The 22327-nt window shown below is 40.0% G+C and overlaps 1 protein-coding gene across 1 annotated transcript in view; it reads left to right on the top strand.

Moving 5' to 3' along the window:
- The window catches only part of TRPC4 (transient receptor potential cation channel subfamily C member 4), a 172213-nt gene that overhangs the window by 112398 nt on the left and 37488 nt on the right, over positions 1-22327 (top strand). The window contains exon 4 of the mRNA XM_076354478.1: positions 12744-13080. Within this exon, the coding sequence (XP_076210593.1) occupies positions 12744-13080 (337 nt within the window). The remainder of the gene's footprint in view (positions 1-12743; positions 13081-22327) is intronic.

Here is a 22327-nt window from a genome sequence, read left to right on the forward strand (position 1 = left end):
GTCCCTCAGTACAAAAGATGCATGGATAAACTGGAGCAAGTTCAGTGGAGGGCCACTGAGATGGTGGGGGGCTGGAGCATTTGCCCTCCAAGGAGGAACCAAGGGAGCAGGGCCGGTTCAGCCTGGAGCAGAGATGACTTCAGGGGGAACCAACATCACCCCCCCAGTGACTACAGGGCGGTCACTGAGGATATCGAGCCAGGCTCTTCACAGTGGTGCATGGTGGAAGGACAATAAAAAATGGGCATCAGTTGCAAGAAGAAAAGTTTGGACTGGATATAAAGAACAAAAAGCTTTCCCCATAAGGAGAGTTAAACAATGGAACAGGTTTCCTAGACAGGTTGTGCTGTCTCCATCCTTGGAGATTTTCAAGACTTAACTGAATAAAGCCCTGAGCAACCTAGTCTGATCTCGCAGGTGACCCTGGTTTGAGCAGAAGGTTGGGCAAGAGACCTCCTGAGGTCCCTTCCAGCCTGAATTGTCTTACGATCTGATGACAGGAACTGAACAGTCATATTTATTGTAGCCAGTGTGCTTGGAAGTCTCTGTTAAGCTGTCATCAAGTGCACAGAGGATGACAGATACTTGCCTCTCTCTTCTTCTGTGGTATTAAGAAATCTGATGACGTTAATCTTTCTCATACGTGTTTGCTGGTATATGCCCTGGCATTTCAGCTGAAAGCCTAACGAGAGGAAAATTTTTGTATCTTCTTAACCCTTAACACCTTTAAAGGGTACAGAAAGAATATTGCTGTTGTTATTAATATTGTAGCAATAATCCAGGGATATTTAACATTACATATAGTTCATCAAGTTTGGAATAACCAAGCAATATGAATTTTCAAATGATTAAGGAAGGAAAGGGGTAGATCAGTATAAAATTATTTATTACGTCAGAAGATAGAATATGAAAGTGTTCAGTTTACAGATTTTTTTTCCCCGGGAATGAAACACAAATACTTAGTATTAGAAGTAAAAGTAGTACCAACAACAACAAAAAATTAAAAGAATTGACCATTTAGCACTGTATATTATTCTTCCTCTACCAACTTTTCAACAAATATGATGATACTACCTCAAAACATTTAGGTGAAAATTATTGTCTTGTAATCTTCAAAAGGAAAATTAAGGCAAAGAATTCCCTTCTTTTCTGCTTTCCTTCCTTCACAAATGCAATTAATGTAAATTGACCATAGTCGTAACACTGCCAATATAAATATTCTGCCAATACCAACATAAATATTATTCTCTCAGCCTTGGGTCCTTTGGCTTCTCTCATCTCCCTCAATTTCCATGGAAAAGCTGGGTTTTGTAACAGGTCCAGCAAGTTCAGTACTTCAGAAAGAGAAAAAAATTTCCCCAAAGCAGTAGTGAGATACATCTGCTATCAAGTCTTCTTTTCAAAACAGGAGGTCAGTTTTTGCCTTTGTAAGCTGTCAAGGTTAGATAATTAAGGGTTTGGTGTGTCAGATCCCTTGCTGGGGTTTCTGAAATTCCCCGCAAAAAAACCCTGATGTTAGATTATCTTTGAAGTTCTGAAATGAGGCACTAAAGGAGCTCACAGTTAAAACCTAAGAGTACTGCCGCTGTTTCCCCACACAATTACAATGTAATTTAGTTGACAGTATAGTTCAGTTACCAAGTATGGATCGTTTTGGCTGCCATCCTCTCTGCCTCTCACTGAAGTGTTTGGATGCTGAAGAAATCACAATTTTGTTGTGGTGATGGAGGCTGCAGTCAAGAGCACTACAGCTTCTGTCAGGGTTGGAGCTGACTGGCACAGAGTAGGCAGTGGTAAGGAACAGAGAGGAGTGAGGGTCTCACCACCATCACCTCAGCAAGGTGGTATTTTGGGAGTAAATTTGAGAGGGGTGTTTGTTAAAGAAGAGGTGCTGCTTCGCTGATTACAGTATTTGATGGTATTAGCATGAGACTTTTGCAGCTGCAGGCTGGATATTGTGGAGAAAAATAGACACTGAACATGACTCTAGTTCAGGAGGCGTCACCCAGCCTGCCTGTGGGTCAAGGCAGAAGACCTCCAGCTGGCTGATTTTGTTACAGCGTGTATGTTATGCATAAGTGCAGGGGATGGGAAAGGTACATGTGCAATCTAAATTTAAATTGCACTTCACATAAGAACTTCAATGTTTTTGCAGGTTTGCTTTGGATTTTTGCTCTGTATTCACTTATCTCTTACTATACAATAAGTTTCTTTATTCTTAATTATAACAATGTCCAATTCTCAAATAAATTTCAGTTTAGGGAATCATGATTTCAGGCATATGATCAGGATACATTTGCTTAACACCGCAGAAGAGTGCAATGGAAGCAGAACAAAACATTCCTTCAGAATACCAGTGAGCTATCTTTCACAAGGATTAAAGAGCAGCTCTTTCTTAGAAATGTACCCTTTCTGACTTGCTGGAGCAGAAGCTAGGGCATGCATGTCATGCAGGCAGTGACAACAGCCTATGGAGTGTATTTCTCTCTCAGTGAACAAATTGTCTGTGATTTGTCGAGGAAGAATGTAGCCTCAAACCTTCAGGGACTGAAACACAGCCTTTGCTTACATCATTCCACATATGCCTCTTCAACCTCTAGCTTTTTGCAAATGGTCATTTTCCTCCACATTTTTAAATAAAATATATTCCTTTACCTGGAACTATAAGCCAATGTGTTTTACTCCATGTCCATGAGAAACAACTATGGAAATTGGGCAAACAAAAACACCTCCTGAGTTACCCAGTTTCTAGGAGTGTGCAATGAATTTTAGAAACACCAGTCCAACACATAAACATATCACATAAATCAGTAAAATAGTGTACAGGAAACTGGTCTTTGAGACTATGTCTGTACTGCTAAATGAAAGCAGACTATAGCATGACCCTAAGACTGAGTGATACTAAGGGATTTGTATGCAAACAGGCTGCAGCAAGTTGCAGATTTGCCTTTCATAGAACTGTCTGGAGAAGTCAAAACTGGGGTCCAGTGCTCAAATTCAGTCACTGTTTGATTTCTCAGTGTAGATGTAGCCTGAAGATCCCTAGAAGTGACGCATATGTAAAAACTCAAGTAAACCAGGCTCTTTACTGGTTCCTTCATCGCTCTGGTTCTTCACCGTGAAAGAAACTAGCAGTGTTCAGACATCTCTGTGTATGAGAACAGTGAGAGTAGCACCAGGTTTTCATTCGAGATACCAAACTCTAATGTTTTGCCACAAATAGCAGAGCTCCACGGGGGAAAGCACTACCCAAGGACTGTGATTATTTCTCCAGGCTGGCAGATGCTGGGTACACAGAATTTCATTAACAGCTATTGTAGGTATCTTCCCATTATGGGACAGCACAGAATTTTTTAGGTCTGTTCACAAGAGAAGGTCATTTTCTTCAACCACAACCTATTATTAAGTGTAAAGGAGCTTTTGGAGAGCAAGGCTTTTGAGAAAGCAATTATATTCCCTGTAATTCTTTCCAAGATTCGTATTCTGTGTTTAAACCGCAGAAGCTGCATGTGGTGGCTGTCAACCGGCCGATCAAGAGCAGTGCCTCTGAACTCATTTAAGGCAAAACTGGGAAGAAAGGTGAATTGTACAGATGATGAAAAAATTGAAAAACATCATCTCTGAAGGCCAGAAAGAAGGTTCATGAAGGCCACACTTGACTGATATAATTGATGCATCTGCTACAGACTCACATGCATTTCTCCTGCAAATGGTCTCGGAATAATGCTCACTGAGAGGCATTGCCAGAGACCTATCATTTCGGCTTAGTCGTTATGCAGGAACTGGGTGATTAATCTGATTTCTCAGCCTTTAACATTCTCAGATAAACACACAGCCAAGTTAAACAAGAGGAACTTAAAGATGAAAAACATTAAAGTATTTGAAGAGAGAGAAAAGCAGACTGAGTGACTATATACATTCTGTTCCTAAGTATTAATGAAACTACAAAGCCAGACCTCCCTACAACATGTTAATAGAGAACTTTCAAGAGAAAAATATGCAGTTTATTGCTTTATTTAGTTTGAATGCCTTTGTAATCAGTCTGTGGTTTTATTTTTCCCTTATCCCTCTACTTCTGTATTCAGTCAGCCTTCAAATGAGTGTTGTGCTTTCCAAAAACTGGATTCACACTGATTTTGGGGAACTTTGGCATCTTCAGTTCCACACAAGCTTCACATAATAAACAGCCAGTTCTAAAGAAAGTGGGAAACCTTGGAGTTCAGAGTGACTCCGTTGCTGGGTCTCTTATCACTTGGCTAGAACAGCATAACCTTGGCGTCAAGAATAGTTGTGCTCATATCCATTTTTCACATCAGGATGCAGGATGTCACCTCGTAAAGCTAAGCTAACGGACTGAAACCTAAATTTGCCTGGTGCTAATGGAAGGTGAATATCACTGCTCCAAGAAGGTTTCTCTTCACAGAAACAGGCAAAGAGCCTGAAAATGGAGAAAAGAAGGAAGAAAAAATTTTGTAGTCAGGTTTCTTCCAAATAGCTCAATACCCTGCTCAAACCTGAAAGAACGTTCAAAAAGGGAAAATGAAGCTAAGAATGTTTCGCTACCTTGTTTTGGCCTCTGCAACTAACTTGCACAAATGAGGAGCAGGGTGGTCTCCAGTGATGTCCATAGAAATTCTTAGATGAGCAAGCAATACCCAGAGGAAGAACTTAGCTTTTCTAGTCCCTTTCCTACCCTCCACTCACTCAGAGCTTTTCCCAGCTAATTTTTCTCCAGTTAAACTCAGACTGCGTTGTGTGCTTCAGTTGCTTTCAATACATTTGCAGCTCCCTTATGAATTTTGAAAGATTGGTTTATTTGTAATTTTTCCTTCTGGCAACATGGCAGCTACAAAAAGTAGACAAAATGGTACAATGAGGTGGATGTGAGGGAACTCATCGATTCTGTCATATAGTGGGATTGTAACTAACTTAAATTCTAGCCCCTTCTCACTGACCAGTTAATGCTTAGAAGCCTTACCAATACAGGACACAAAACCAGCCTGAATGTAAGAAACACGCTACTGATAATTGCTGACTGGTTCAGAGGTGTGGGGTTTTTTTCTTTTTACAGCCCCTGGGGCTGACGACAGACTATTCTTTATACAAGTGGCTATTTGTTTCCGAATCAGTTTGAGTCGATAGCATGACTTACAGGAACTCCATGCTATGAGCAGTGCATGTTATTTCTACCTGTGTTAATATATGAAGTTGCTTAGAATATATATTGATTTTGGTCTTCTAAAAGGAACTTGAACTTTCGAGATTATAAACAAAATGTGTTTATATTTTTGGTTTATTCAGTGTTAGAATGAATACTGGGAGAATGATTAACCACTATTTCTATTCTCTTATCAGTTAGTTTATTTTGTAGAAACTATTGGTGCAGACAGCAAACTTGGTGTCGGAAGTATCTGAAGACTGCTTTGGGAATAATAGGATTGAAGTGATAAAGACCTAACGAAATATTTTGGCTATTGTGTCTTTTTCCCCACACATGATGCACAGATTATTACAGCACAAGTGTTTGGAACAGTTGAAATGGTTTTATGTGTTGTTTGGCAATAATATGGTTCAATGATATGAGAGAGACAGGCTCTGCCTCTTTTCAAAGGGAATAACCAATAGTGAAAAAGACCTTAGTAATACCTTGTATTCCTAGAAAAGTAATCCAAACCTAAATAAATAAATTCAAACCTGTAAACACAATTACTATGGCTCTTACTAAGAATTTTGTTGCCCCAGAAAACACTGCTTGGCTTAATGCAGTAAGTATGTGGGATCATAAAAAATACTTAGTTGAAAGATAGCTCTCAAGATCATCTGGTCCGACATCCTGAGCAAAACCAGGCTAACACTGAAGTTAAATCAGGTTGCTAAGGAACTTGCCCAGCAAAGTTTTGAATATTTACAAGGATGGAGATTCTGCATCTTCCCTGGACAACCCATGCCAGTGCTTAACTACTTTCGTAGAGAAGAATATTTTCCTTAGGTCAAACCAGAATTTCCCTTGATGTGGCTTGTGACCATCCTCATCCTTTTGTTGTTCTCCTGAGAAAAGCTTCTGTCCATAACCTCCCTTTCATTTGTGTAAGTTAGCAAGTCCCAAACATGATTCTTCTCTTTTTGAGTCTGAGCACACCCAAATAACTTCTTCTCTCCCTGTACATCATGGTATCCAGCCCCATAACCTCTTGGAGGTGCTCTGTTGGACTAGGACTTTGCATATAAATATCAGTCTTATTTTTTGTTTGCTGTGCATGGAAATACACCAGCTAGGTGTGTAAAAACAGGGATCCAATATAACAGGAGTAAATTCATGTTTCATTATCTCTGCAGATACTTACAGAGGTTCTTTAATTATTTTTCCCTAAAAAATGTTTTAAACTGTGGTGAGTTTAACACATGCCCAGAATGGGAACCAGAAGTATTTTACCAGCATCCCAGTTCTGAAATTGGGAGCTATTTTACACACTCTACCCAAAGCCCAACAACTGATTCACTTTTCTTTACCACTGGGAAGTCTAACAAGGCTATTCTTGTGTAGCTGGTTCCTAAGAACTGCATTCGAGTTTCAGTTGCCATTGCCTTTTCTAAGCAATTAATCAGAATCGCTGCAATTATAGGTAAGTCTTGACTTATTTAATAGATATTTAATAGTTTTCTGTGTGCTGATTCATTTTACTGAGAAGGAGCAATGAATCAAATTAAGAGCTTCTGCTTGCGATGGTGCAGCAAAAAGGAAATTTAAAATGTTTAAATTAAAAAATGCAATGTCTTTGTATAATAATGTTTATTAATCCTTTTAATGAAGTATTTCAGTCTTCACTTTTATGTTTTCCTTTTCTTTTTTTTTTCTTCCTCCTCATATTTGAAGTTAAACAATAGGACAATTACAATAAGAAAAACTGGCATTGTATTCTATTCTTGGTGAGAGCAGTGTAAACTCTGGATTTTACGATGAAGGCATCTATGCTGTGAATTTGTTTCACTATAGGGACCTGATCTGAAGCTGATTGCCCTGATGATATACAAGTTGGTGTGCTCCGGTGCTCTGATCCCAACTGAGCTGGCTAGTTTCCTTAATGACGAAGCCGGAGACAGAGCTGAGGAAAAGTTGACCCAGTGGTTCGGGTCCAGTAATAATCATGTTATAATGATAGTCTGCTCCAGTCAGCACTAGACTTAGACGGGATGGACATGAGAAGATTCACAGTAATTGGTACAGGGATCAGGGCTTCTGGCCTGAGGCAGAAAACAGACGGTATAACTATACCCAAAGGAGTCCAGAACATGGTTCCTAGCTTTTAGAAAGGAAAATGTAGTGCTGATCCAGTCAATAACGTTAAAGCATTTAAATTGCAATTAAATGTTATTTGTCTTAGTGAACCAATCCTCACAGAGTAAGTGCCGAAATCCACAAATATAATCTTTGGTGGAAGAAATAGAAAAGAATATGCAGTGATGTCTCTAGAGGGAGAAACAATCTACCAAATTTAGGAGTCTACTTAATGAGGTTGGGACTTGAATCTGTCATTAGTGCCAAGCAAATATACTCTTCACAACCAGTAGATAGAGAATTTTGACATCTAAATTTGAAGTTAAAATAACTAGAGGAGCTTGGGTTTTCATTAAATATCTGGGAAAAAATGTAAAATATGAAAAGTAAAATGTTCTAGAGAAAGAAACAATAATTGGACTTAATTCTTTTTGAACTGGAGTACAATCATTGGAAAATGTGTGGGACAAAGTAGCAGACCTCAGAGCTAACATTTCCTACCAGCTTGGCTGTAATGGCTGTACAAAACAGCACAACAGAGAATCTGGCTATGGCGTTATAAAAAGTATTACTAAAAACTTTCTGATAATAATTTCTTTTTGCTTCCTCCCCCAAAAAAGATCTTTAACATTCATCTATTGGAGAATGGTATCAGGGATAGTTCTTTGTGTTACAGCATAACTCACTTGTACATAAGTCAAAAGGGAAATCACTTTCCTTTGACAGCTTTCATTTCTAGATGACAAATCACGTTCTTTTTCTGTTACATACACTAAACTACCTATTGATCTCAGAAAGAGAATTTAATTTGGACCTCAGATTTTGTTAGACTACTTTGTAAGTGTAAAAATGAGTGCTCTATTACAAGTGGGGTTTTTTTTATATTTTTGTGTATTTCCTAATACAGTGAAATAAATGCTTGGAGGTATTACTGTGCTATAGGCAAGAACTTGACTTATTATGATGATATATTATTTATAAAAACAATTATTTTTATAAAAATATTACTTCTATAAAGACAATGTATAGTTAATACTATCACTTGTGTTATTTCTTCATCATTTCTATTGACTGAAGGATATGTATTATAGCAAAACTAAAGATTAGATTTAATCAGCAGTGAAAATGAAATTCTGGGCTATGTATATACTTCGGTATCACTAGAATCAGGCTCTGCTATTATTTATACCAGATTATTTTTGCTGGCACTGTGAATAATTTCTGATTTTCACCAGTCTCAGGGAAGAGCCAATTCCCAGCATGACAACTAAGAGAATGAATACCAAAACATTTTCAGATGGGCAGACTCTTATGAAGGAGCTAAAGATGTGCAACCAGGAATAATCATTACAGCAAAATCCCTCACATAATTACAAACTGCTGGAAGCTATTGAAAGCCATTGTAATGTGAAAATATAAACTTGCTGATTGCTAATTATATGGAGACAATGTCAAAGTCAAATAACATACAACATAATACTGACAGTACAAAAGATACTTTGAATACCTCAGAATGTAATATCTCCAATTAAGGAAGAAAAATTATACTACAGTGAAAATATTTTGGCATAAGCAATGCAGAACTGGCAAATTAATGTCACAGAGTATTTCTATTTCTGCTAGTCATAAAATATTTGTGTCAAATATTTTTTTAAAAAAATTTTTTTTAGCTCCCAGTTCAGCAGAGGACTTACATGTCTACTTAGCTTTACTATGTAATCATCCTAGATGTGATCCCATCCATTTATACAGTAAGTGTCTTATTGCTTGGAGCATGTCTTTTTACTATCCACTTCTACTGTTCCTTTCTAACAGAAGGGTTTATAAGAGAGTATAAATCTCATTTGACCAGACAATTTTGCCATGAAGGCTTTTCTTTTCCTTTTTTCTGTAGAGAAGGGGTTTTTAGTGGATAAATTAAAAAGTCAAGTGTAATAAGCATTCAGGATCAGTAATAAAATATATTAATCACAGATAAACTTGACCTGTATAGCCATATGTGACCTATGAGTAATGTTTGAGACAGCCTATACAGACGTCATTTACACCGTAGGTCCCAGGAAGACTTCCCCGCCCCCAGTTCCTGTACGTGCTCAGATACTTACTTATTACACATGAGGACAAGGTATGGGTACGCAACATCTTCCCCTCATTTCCTCTGGAGGAAACAGGTCCACAAGGACAAGAGGGGAGACGCAGTGTGCAGTAACAAGCTCCCCTTCTCTGGGCAACTGAGGAATGAGACTGTAGGATTCACCATTGAGTGCATTTTTCTTGCCATCAGGGTACCTCAACTGTTCCCCGTTCAAGAACTTCCCTCATTATTCAGCTAATGTAATAAATGTAGGTATCAATCACTGTCAAACATATTTCACAAAATATGATGAAAATCTCTCAACCACAAAAATGGAACAAGTAGTCAAATTTGTGAAAATTAATGTGGACATTTTTAATAATGTAATACAATTCCTTGATAAATGAAGCAGAAAAGCGTAACTATAAAAGAAGTTGTTCCTTCATCTGGGTCCCAAATACAATGAGGGAGGCCCAAAGGTGTTGAGAAAGGGGACACAGGCAAGACTTAGGAACTGATTACTTTTAGGTGAGAGGATATGTAATGGGAAGATATTGTGAAGAAGGGGAAACAAACATGGATCTGGCACACTCCGGGGAAAAAAAGGAAAATATTTTACTCAGGAATCAGTCCACGAGTCATACTTTTTCACTAGTCAAGCAAATCACTAATCTGTACCTACCCAAGCAAATTGAGGTGAAAAATTTTGTAGGGAGACCCCTGTTAAAAACTTGGCAAAAACATAACTTTGAAACCATCTGCTCTGACTGCATGCAGTATTATTCCAGACATTTGTATCTTGAAACAAACACCCTGAAATGTTGTGAATGCATTTTTTTCCTAATGGAAGAGAAGACTCTGTTACCCTTCTTTAAGGCTATTTTCAAGATGCTTACGGTATGAGTAAATTTTCTTCTCTTTCACAACAGTCAGAGGCAGCTTCAGTGCTGGTGTCTGGTAGGCAAATATGTCTCTGCTAAGGACACTGGCATTTCATTAACATACACCAGCTTTGAAATTGGCTCAGGTTAACATTTCTGACAAGATCCAGACATATATAGAAAGATGCATGCTGACTCTTGTTTCATTCCAAACTAAATAGCATTGTCTACCGGTAGTAATCCCAGTGATTTCAGAAACTGTTTGAGAAGTTACCTATTATTCATCCCCAAAGGAATTTGGCTCCTGTCGTTATAAGTATTATCAAAATAATGTAAAATCCCAAACTAGGTGCATTTGATTAGAATTCAAATCTGAAATTATTTGGTGTAAATTAACAATTTTATTATTTAATAAGATAAAGAAGTTTCTGCATAGCTTTATTAAGCTAATGATTTAATCCAATGTATGCATATATGCATGTGTGTAACTGTATTGGGTTTGCACGGCAAGGTTTTGGTAGCAGGAGGCTACAGAGGTGGCTTCTGTGAGAAGCTGCTAGAAGCTTCCCCTATGTCCGATAGAACCAATGCCAGATGGCTCCAAGACAGACCCGCTTGCTGGCCAAGGCTGAGCCCATCACAGAGCGCCTCTGTGATAACATATTTAAGAAGGGGGAAAAAAACTGCTGCACAACAGCAGCCAGAGAGGAGTGAGAAAATGTGAGAGAAACAACTCTGCAGACACCAAGGTCAGTGAAGAAGGAGGGGGAGGAGGTGCTCCAGGCGCTGGAGCAGAGATTCCCCTGCAGCCTGTGGTGAAAACCATGGTGAGGCAGGCTGTCCCCCTGCAGCCCATGGAGGTTAACGGTGGAGCAGATATCCACCTGCAGCCCGTGAAGGACCCCACACAGGAGCAGGTGGATGCTCCCGAAGTATGCAGTGATCCTGTGGAGAGTCTGTGCTGGAGCAGGCTCCTGGCAGGATTTGTGACCCTGTGGGGGACCCACGCTGGAGCAGTCTGTTCCTGAAGGACTGCACCCCGTGGAAAGGACCCACGCTGGAGCAGTTTGTGAAGAACTGCAGCCCGTGGGAAGGACTCATGTTGGAGAAGTTCATGGAGGACTGTCTCCTGTGGGAGGGACCCCACGCTGGAGCAGGGGAAGAGTGTGAGGAGGAAGGAACGGCAGAGACAGACGTGTGATGAACTGACCGCAACTCCCATTCCCCATCCCCCTGTGCTTCTGGGTGGGAGGAGGTAGAGAAAATGGGAGTGAAGTTGAGCCTGGGAAGAAGGGAGGGGTGGGGTGAAGGTGTTTTAAGATTTGGTTTTAGTTCTCATTATCCTACTCTGATTTGATTGGCAATAAATTAGATTAATTTTTTCCAAGTCAAGTCTGTTTTGCCCGTGATGGTAATTGGTGAGTGATCTCTCCCTGTCCTTATCTCGACCCACAAGCCTTTCGTTATGTTTTCTCTCCCTGTCCAGCTGAGGAGGGGAGTGATAGAGCAGCTTTGGTGGGCACCTGGCATCCAGCCAAGGTCAATGCACCACAATGTCTTTTTTTTTTTTTTTAAACAAACTGCAACAACTCTGGCTCTCTTTGATATATGTTGCCTTTATTTTCTATTTCTTATGTCAAGTCCAGCATGCTGCTACTCTATGTTCCCTTTATAAAAGAAACCATTAGGGAAAATAGGAACTAGTGATCAAATAAAAATATGACATAAAACCCTAGAATATACTTAAAGCTTCTTTGAAAAGCTATCTGAAAAATATTAAATATTGACTGGGTTTGGGTTTTTTTTGTGAAATTAAATTTTAAGGATCATATTTTAAAAACTGAAATCACATCATGGAGAACAGACAGACCATAAAATATGGTACAGGATAGGAGTATATCCTGACAAGGATTAGTGAAGCACTGGGGAATGTTAGTGCTCAGTTCGTATTGTGCAAGCATTATGTAATCTATCTGTAAGAGGTTAGTCAGTATAAAAGCATGTAAGCCTGATTTTTAGAGAATTAGCAGGGAAGATACTGAGAATAGTTCGTTCATGGCTGTGGAATTCAGTTTCCCTGTTTACAGATCTCAATCATGCTTTTCATTTTCATAGTGACTTGCACCTCGCGTTCTGTGAATTCTCCACAAATGTTGCTGGTTGAATAATGGAAGTATTTGTGAACTTGTTTTTCAGTTTGAAATCAGCTTTTGGGGTACATGTGTTTTACAGTCTGTTGGCTCCTTGTGTAATCAACCAACAGGGAAGTCAAGCTTTATTGTGAAAAGTGAATTTTGATGGCTTTGTACTATACTTTTTGCACTGAAGGAAGGGCAGGCTGACCCAGCCCTGTCTTACTGGGATTATCAGTATGAGTGGGCTTGCACAGGCTGTGGATTTATTTTTTTTTAATCACTATCCAAATGTTACTTATCGTAACATACGTAGCATGAAAATAACTTTACAGAGGTAACAAGGAACTAACCATCTTCCTTTCTTCTTCTCTCTGTAGTTTGTTGCTCAGCCCAACTGCCAGCAGCTGCTTGCATCCCGCTGGTACGATGAGTTCCCCGGATGGAGGAGGCGACACTGGGCTGTGAAGATGTTGACATGTGTTGTGATAGGACTCCTTTTCCCAGTCTTCTCTGTGTGCTACCTGATAGCTCCCAAAAGCCCATTAGGGCTGTTTATCAGAAAGCCATTTATCAAATTTATCTGCCATACTGCATCCTACTTGACTTTTCTGTTCCTGCTGTTGCTTGCCTCTCAGCACATTGACAGGTCAGACTTCAAGATGCAGGGACCGCCACCAACCATCGTCGAGTGGATGATATTACCGTGGGTCCTGGGTAAATGTATTACTAAAGAAAATACAGTGAAAAGTGTTTTGACCCCTGTGGTTTTGCCAAGCATTCCTGAGGTGGGAAGATACAGTAGAGAGTTTCGTCATGAATTATTGACCTACCAAAACAGGCAAATGGTCCATCTCCTTCGATACCTAGCAAGAGTAGTAGACAACTTGGGAAGAGTTTAAAAATCCAAACTGTTGCCACCTGATATATTACAGTGAGGGAAGACAAAAGATATCAGGGGCTCCTTCCTGTGATTAAGCAGTGCCCTGAAACATACATGTTGATATGATTTTTAATATCTATTTTCTCCAGGCCAGAAATTGTTCTGATTCTTCTGTCCATTTTTTTTCTTTGTTAGTCTACTTTTAAAAAAGGGTTCCTTTGCCATGATAATTATTTTTCATGTATTAGAATGAGGCACAGTGTCATTTCTGGAGTGTTGTCACTAACCTCAGTTACCTAAAGTATGCTTCTTTCTAATATGACAGACCTACCTACTGCAAATAGCGCTGACCAGCATATTCAAGTGAGTATTTTCATTAAAATACACATGGAGAGTATTTCTGCTGTGCAAAACCATTGATGAGAACTTGTCACTCAACTTCAAACAAAATATTTTACATCAGAAGGAATAAGAAAATCCCCTAGCATTTTTAAAATGGGGGGAAAAAGTCCCACTCTGTCCTGATAGTTTAAAATAAAAATTTCAGTCTGGGATTATTGAAAGCCTACTTTGTGTGGGCCATGTCAGCCTTAAATGTCTTCCTGTGTGATTGTTCAATCCTATCGGATTGGACTATCCTAGGTCCTCCCTACCTTTGGATGTCTCCCTTGCTAGATGGTATGTCTCTTGCTGTGCCATGGTCTCTTCCCTGTTTCTTGTTTTAGGAACACAAGCTGGACCAGGTCAGGCCAAAGATAGTTGGTCTTGACTGAAATGAAATTGTAGAAGGAGGGACTTAGTAGCCTTAACTGCAAGCATTTAAGTTTGATATCTTCATTTAAATTGTCATCACATGGACAAGTTCATGCACCAACTTTTCTGAAATGTTTTGGTCGGGTTTTGATACTGTTACCTCTCTCAGAGCTTCCCATTAAGATGCTGTTTCTCTTCACTTTTGCAATTTTTCCCAAACACTTGGCTTTTTTTAGAGCAACCAAACTGACAAGGCTTTTGGCATCATTGATCATATTTAATTTACAATGCAGTGTTGAATTTATAATACACTAATTGGCAGTGCCTGATATTCCAGAGAAGAATGAGTCAGTGGCTTTTCCTCTATATGTTCCTGGCTAGAGCATTGCAGGAAGCTGGAGGCAGAGCTACATCTGTCTTTCACTTAAGCAAACAAGCATGCATGATTGAAAACCCTGTGTACACTTACTTGTGAGGAACCTCTCAGAAGGACCTGACTTCCACAGATGAACGGCTTTCTGAGATTTCCCCCATGATAGCACAGCATAAAACAGTCCTCACCACCAGCCTTCATTGTAAGGTGTGTTGTCCTTTGCTGGGTAAATATTGCTACTAACATTCAAAAAGCCAATATCTAGTATTATTGCAAAGGAATTAATCAATCTGGCAGGCTGCTTAGAATGACATTTCCTACAGACAAATCAAACTAACTTCTGTGGATGAGATTCACATTTAAATATTAAAAAAAATTTCCTCCAGTAAATTTTCCCAGTTTTTTACCATCGAGAAATAAGAAACCAATATAAAATTCATTAGTTTGATACATTACTTCCTTAGAAATAAATGCTACAATGCTGAGGAGGAGCAGGGGGGGTCTTCTGTGCGAGGAGACATTAGTCTGCCCTTCCAAAATAGCAGGTGGTCAGTATCTATCCAGCTTTCACAGTATCCTGAGGCTGAAGGATAATAGGAACAAACGCATAGGTGACACATAGACCTTGACACACCAGAGGGGGTTTTATCATTAACCTATCTTTTTAAAGAAAGAAATTAGAGCCCAGAGAAAAAGGCACAGTTTCAGAAGGGCAAGGGCTAGTTTCAGCTAAAGGCAGTTCTCAAATTTTGGTGACTAACTGCTCTCCAGAAAACATGCAGTGGGAAAAGGAAGAACCTCCATTGCCCTCAACCTCTGACACTGTTGTTTACTCAGGAAAGGTTTAAGTAACTCAGCATCCCAAAGCACTTGTTTGAAGAAACCATTAACCCTGAGAATTATGACTATCAAGATGACTATCATTTCTAAAAGCAGCATTATTATTTGCAGCGTAGACTCATATGGCCAGATTATGCCAGTACTGCCTGTGCTGAATAAGCCCTTCCTCTGCAAGCAGTACAGGTCAAGTCAAGGGAACTGTTTGCATAAACAAATATTCATGAGCATGAATAAAGATCAATAGTCAGATACCATGTGGTCAAATAGCTTGTGGTTAATCTAGACTGTAATGTTCAGAGAAACTCTGCCTTCCAAAATCTCTTGCATCTAAAATGATGTATTTTACACACTGATCTCTAGTGGTTCCTAATTAGTGGCTTCCTGTAGTTCCAGTTTCACGTTTGCTGGGTTCCACTTTCAGACTTGGGTTGATGTAGTGCCTTAGCCCACCCAAATGATAAGGCCCCAGATTCACCCATCGTCATCTCAGGCAATTCATTAGGTACCTAAGTTCCCTGTATCATTGAAGGAGGCAGACACACATCTCCACAGAACACTTCAGCTGTGAGCTGAATGAATGAATCTCAGCCAAAACCTGCTGGTTTTTTATTCACATACGTACAAACTGTGGTCTAGTCATCTTTTAATAAATGAAATAAATAGTTTTATTAAGTCCTTATTAATAAGCTAAGGTTAGTTTCCAGGCCACAATTTAGTCTGTCATCTCTTCAAACTATTCAGTTATGCAGTATCCTTAAAAAGAGTAAATGCAGCACTCTTGAATTACACAAGGGAGCCTAAATCTGAGGTACATAGATATATCTTTGCATTTTCTGGATGTAGACGAAAAATGTTGACATCTGAGAAAAAACTACCGTGGCTCTAGGGTTATAGTTTTCCTCTGAAATTGGAAACATGACCAAGTAAACCCTTTTCCCAAAGCAAAGGTTATCCTGGAGCAGCTACAGCATGTCAAAACTATTAACATTTTAAACAATAGAATTCTTTGTTTGTCTTTCTCTTAATTCAAATAGCTCTGCATGCAGTTTGCATTTTAATAGCTACCTCCCTTAAAATGAAGAGGGGAAAAGGAGCTCTTCTTTCCAGGCTTCTCATTGACATGAATTTCAGCATAGAATCATAGAATCATTGAGGACCTTTAAGATCATCGAGTACAACTGTTAACCTAACACTGCCAAGTCCACCACTAAACCATGTCCCTAAGCACCACATCTACATGTCTTTTAAATACCTCCAGGGATGTTGACTCAACCACTTCCCTGGGCAGCCTGGTCCAGTGCTTGGCAACCCTTTCGGTGAAGAAAGTTTTCCTAATATACAGTCTAAACCTGCCCTGGCACAACTTGAGGCCATGTATTCTTGTCCCATCACCTGTTACTTGGGAGAAGAGACTGACACTCACCTCGCTACAACCTCCTTTCAGTTCTCCCGAGCCTCTTTTTCTCCAGGCTAAACTACCCCAGTTCCCTCAGCCGCTCCTCACCAGACTTGTTCTCCACACCCTTCACCAGCTTTGTTGCTCTTCTTTGGACACGGTCCAGCACCTCAGTGTCCTTCTTGTAGTGAGGGGCCCAAAACTGAACACAGTAGTCGAGGTGCGGCCTCACCAGTGCTGAGTACAGGGGCACGATCACTTCCCTACTCCTGCTGGCCACACTATTGCTGATACAGGCCAGGATGCCATTGGCCTTCTTGGCCGCCTGGGCACACTGCCGGCTCATGTTCAGCCGGCTGTCGACCAACACCCCCAGGTCCTTTTCCGACAGGCAGCTTTCCAGCCATTCTTCCCCAGGCTGCATGGGGTTGTTGTGGCCGAAGTGCAGGACCCGGCACTTGGCCTTGTTGAATCTCATACAGTTGGCCTTGGCCCATTGATCCAGCCTGTCCAGGTCCCTCTGCAGAGCCTTCCTACCCTCGAGCAGATCAACACTCCCGCCCAACTTGGTGTCGTCTGCAAACTGACTGAGGGTGCACTCGATCCCCTCGTCCAGATCATTGATAAAGATATTGAACAAGACCGGCCCCAGTACTGAGCCCTGGGGAACACCGCTCGTGACCGGCTGCCAACTGGATTTAACTCCATTCACCATGACTCTTTGGGCCCGGCCGTCCAGCCAGTTTTTTACCCAGTGGTGCATATGCCCGTCCAAGACATGAGCAGCCAGTTTCTCCAGGAGAATGGAGCGTATGTCTATTTCATAGAACTTAAAAAGTTTAAAGATTGTGTATAATATTCTAAGCTCTCCAACGATCAAACAGTAATTAGCATTTGCCTAATACTTTGTAATAGAAGGCTGAATGTGCATAATTAGCACATATTAAAAGTGTCACTAGAGTAGAAGGCTCAGAGGAAAACCTGTATTGGGCTACATTTCCATGAGGACTATCAATTTTACATTTTAAAAGTTTCTTAAGGAAACTTCTGCATTAATTTTGTCTTTTACATGATTAGGTCATTACACAAGTGGTGCTACAGTATGTGGTGATTATCTGTGGAACAATAAGTCAGTATAACAAGGCTAATGTTATAGCTTTAAGAAGCAGTTGTGGAAAAATTTCTCACTAAGAAGAGTCAGAATCTCCTGTCCTTGCATTTAAACAAATAAGAAACAAGCTTTTGCTGGTAAGGAAAATTAATTTTGTTCTTTATATTAGCTGTCAATTCTGATATCCCAAGCATGCCAGATGCTTCACACTACAGAAACATAGGCCTGTTTCCTATATTTGAGAATCCATCACCACTGAAAAAAAAAAAGACAGAAAAACAAGAACTCCATATTGTGGAAAAAAAGTGAGGAAGAACAATATTTTCCGTCATCAAATTCCCCATCCAGTTGCTGAGTGGCCCCTGGGCATTATAACAGTGATGCAAAGGGGAAATTAAGTAAAGCCCAGCCTCACCCTCTGTGTGCCTTGACTGCAGCTCACATAAAGATCATATTGATCCCTATAGACTTGCTATACCTGTTCTTCTGCTCTAAACCCTAGACTCAAACCTAGCAGTGACCATGCTAAATGTTCTCACAGTGGGCATCACCAGGGAACGATACAAAAAGTCAGAGAAGAAAGCCAACAACCAGACAAACATGGTGCTTAGTAGATGTGGTTAAAAAGCTCCCTGCCAGTTGTTCAGGGTGGCTGCAGCAAAAAGAACATTTTTTAGGCAAATTTGTTTTGATGAGTTTTTTGCTCTTTTATGGGCATCTTTAAATGCTCATCGTAATTATGCTGTTCAGAATAGTGCCTGCAGCAGGAATGCAGCCTTACTGAATCACTTTAACAATGCGTTCCACATCCTTTCTGTCAGAGTGGTTTATACTATTGGAGTGTGTGAATCTATAGAGAATGTGGATGTTTGGGAACTGTGCAAACTGCAAACATTTGTGGTCAGCAAACTGCTGGTGGAATGTATGGGAGTGTACAGTCTTGTCAGTATTTAGCACAATGTACGTCCAAACCGATGGCACAGCAAGGCGCTTCAGATGAAGTGATCACAGAGGTGGCAAGTACACTGTGCATCATCTTCTAAATTTGGTCAAGCAAGTGTTGTGTAAAAAATTAAACAGTCAGTACAAATTGACATGTTCCAGGGAGCAGATATAAAGGATAATATGGACAGCAGGATGAAACAGTACATAACCAGTAGTGACAAATAAAGTGCAGAAGAGGAAAATAATCCCAGACAAAGCTGGAACACAACTTCAGTCAGAAAGAAGGATAATGCACGTAATGACCACTCAAGGCCATTTAGTCCAAACTACTGCTCAACACAGGCTGACTACAAAGATAGATCAGATTGCTCAGGTCCTTGTCCAGTCAAATATTGAATTTCTCCAGGGACAGATATTCCACCGCCTCTCTCAGCAACCTGTGCCTGTGTCTAGCCACTGGTGAGCTTTTTTCCTGGTATCAGCTGGAATATCCCATGCCACAACGTGTAACCATTACCTCTTGTCCTTCCAATGTGCACCTCTAGGACAAGCCTGGCTCCAACTATTCATAAACAGCAATTTCATTAGTGGATAACAGCAGTAATATCCCCCCATTAGTGTCCTCTTCTCTAGGCTGAACAAACCCAGTTCCCTCAGCCTCTTCTTGTACATCATGTGGTCCAGCCCCTAGTCACCTTGATGACCTTTCACTAGGTTCACTTCAGTCAGTTAATATCTCTTTTTTGTTGGGGATCCCAAAACTGGACCCACTAATGAAATTATTTATTTAAACATCAGGAGAGCCACTTCTTGTCAGGACTGCCTGACTCTTGCCAAAACAGGTCCTTAAACCTACTTGTAGGTTTACCAGGTTTTAAATATTTAAGATTAACATTTTCTATTTAGATGATTTTATTTTATTCTTTGGTTGTTGGTGGTGTTGGCTGATATCTGTCTGAGTGTTTAAGATTTAATCTAGAATGGTGTTGCCATTTCCAAAACTGAGGCCAAAGAAAAATGTCTTGTTTTGATTATGATAAAAAAAGCCAGGAGACTTTTTCTTTGGGAAAACACTTTCAATGGTGCCATGACCTCCAGTTAAATATGGGTAACCACATGTAACTTTTGCTATTCTAGTAAAAATCTACCCTAAATTTGAAAAGCCTTTATAAATGTGTCTTCCATCTAAAATGGAGCTACAGACTGTGCTTTGGTTCCTGAACCCCATCCGTAGTGTCAAACCAGCCATAATCAGTGGCTCTTAGTCACAGTGGCAGAGATGTGATCTCTGGACAAGGATACCCCTACACTTAGCAAACCTGGAAGCTTTTACTTTATTCTGTCTTCAAATCCTTTCCCTAAGCATTCAGGATCAGCTGCAATTTAGGCTAGATGGAACAGTGCTCTGCCTATCTTTAATGGCCTTTTACAGTATTTAAATAGAGTACAAAAAATAAAGGGAGTTCTCTTCCTTAACAATGACTGTCTGAATGTTCATTTTACATACACTTTTATTAGTTATGGAAAACTTCCCTCCCACAGGCAATGCCTTAGAGCTGCAAACAAGGACTCTGTTTTTACAAGATAATATAAAATAATCATATGTAGACAAGTATTCAGTGCAATCAGATGTTTTCTTGCAATCACAATATTTTGCTGATGGAAGCAGGTTTTGGCAGGATCCTGAGACACTCTTTGGACTTCAGTCCTGTTTTCAGTTGAGTACCATTGTGCTTGCTCCTCTAGCATTCAAATATTTCACACTTTAACATTACAATCGTATAGCTTGAGGATAAAGAAAACAGAAAAGGCCTGCAGTGTGTGTGCAAAGCCTAGCTTTGATGCCCTCGCTTCCTAGTAGGGACCCTTAGTAAGGAGGCTAAAGACACCTGTTGTTTTTTTTGTCTTCTTTAATTCTCTCTCCCTAATTTTCCCTTTCTCCTATTTTTAGCAGGAGTAGTGAATGTTTCACCCCCACACCATTATTCCTGCCCTAGTACTCTCCTGGGACAGGTTCAGTCTTCCCTCAGGCTGAGAAAAGGCAGGTTTCCTGTTCCCTGTGCAAGAATTTTAGCCATAAAGCTGCAGTGCCGAACATTCACACTACTCTTGGGGGATATAGTTTAAGCATTTCAGGAAAGGAAGATGTTTTGGATGCTGAAACTCAGTCTCATGTAGATATCTAACTGAAGCCCTGAGATAGGCTTCTAAGTGCTGGTGAGAGGCAGTGTTTGAGACCCATTCCTCTTTCCAGTTCCTGCTGTTCCTCTTCTCCAGGCTGTCTTAGCACTCAGTATTCATAGGCTGTGGACCTCAGCTAGGCACTTGATACTCAAAGTGAGCATAAAATGCGATTTATGGGGAAATTAGGTCTCTTGCATGGTGAATTTTACTTTCAGTACTGTGTACGTAATTTAGACATTGAATCACGGAATATTTCAATGACTAAAACCCTTCATGGGACTGGGCTCCCAAATACGAAGTTTAGGTCCACTGTATTGAGATGTTCAAATCCTTACATGCCTGTTAATGGGAGAGAAGGGGATGAGCAGTTTCCTACATCCCTAAATATTCACTTCTGGCCTTGCCTAGAGCTGCATGTACGATGCTGAACTGGTCTGTGCAGGACTCTGGGAGCTTTTGAGCAATGCTATAAAGGCCTTTCTGTGTTTCACAGACAAGCTATACATTCATTTATTCTGCCTACAGGTCTTGTATCCCTTTGTGGATCTAATCCTTGTGCACACTTGAAAACTGTATTTCTTACTATTAACTATCTGATAAGAATATCTTCATTATATTATTCTAGCAACACCGAGAGAATGTAGTAAGTGCTGGCAAAGATAAGGAACATGCAGATGTTTGGAGGTACAACACTTTAATGAATATTGGATTGCAGTACTGTACACATTGGCTACGTATTGCTTTATAAATTAAGGCTGTCTATGGTAATAGCTAGGATATAAGCCTTGCTCCTTACCCTCTCCAAAATATTTTTGTGAAAGCAAGAAACTATTTTCTGTATTAAATCAATTTTGATAAAAACATGCCACAAACAGGTTCAATGAAGCCATGGAGATTAAAGGACAATGAGTAAAATTATGCATGCTCCACTTATCATGTAAACCTGTTGAGCTTAATAGAGATTTACAAGCAGTAAATGAGGATATACTTTTTCTTTAAAGAGATTTATAGACTCCTGTGCGAAAGTACCTGAGAGAATGGACCAATACTTTTGGCTGGCTCCATTTCTGTCTACAACATTATTGTAGAGCAGAGTTCAAAAGCAGAAATGTGCAGAATTTCTGTACTCTATCTCCATATTTAAGTACCTGTCCATAGCCCCTTACTCCAAACTCAGGCATTTAGCAAGTTTGGTTGTTATGAATTAGGAGAGTAAATCAAAATAAACATAAAGAAAGCAACTCAGGTGCCTACAAAGAGGCTCCTGGTCCCATTTTTGAACTCTGATATACTCACAGAGAGGTTGTATGTGTAATAAATACCCTACAGCAAACCTGTACCTTTTTTTGGCAAGGCATGGGGTGGCCAGCTTGGATACGTAGGGCATCTAAAATGGCGCCAAACACTTCTGTTTAAGCACGTAATACACTCCAAAAATAGAGTATCTTTCATGTTTCTCTAGATCGTGACAACTACACC

This window comes from Aptenodytes patagonicus, chromosome 1, assembly GCF_965638725.1.
Source record: "Aptenodytes patagonicus chromosome 1, bAptPat1.pri.cur, whole genome shotgun sequence".
Taxonomy (NCBI): domain Eukaryota; kingdom Metazoa; phylum Chordata; class Aves; order Sphenisciformes; family Spheniscidae; genus Aptenodytes; species Aptenodytes patagonicus.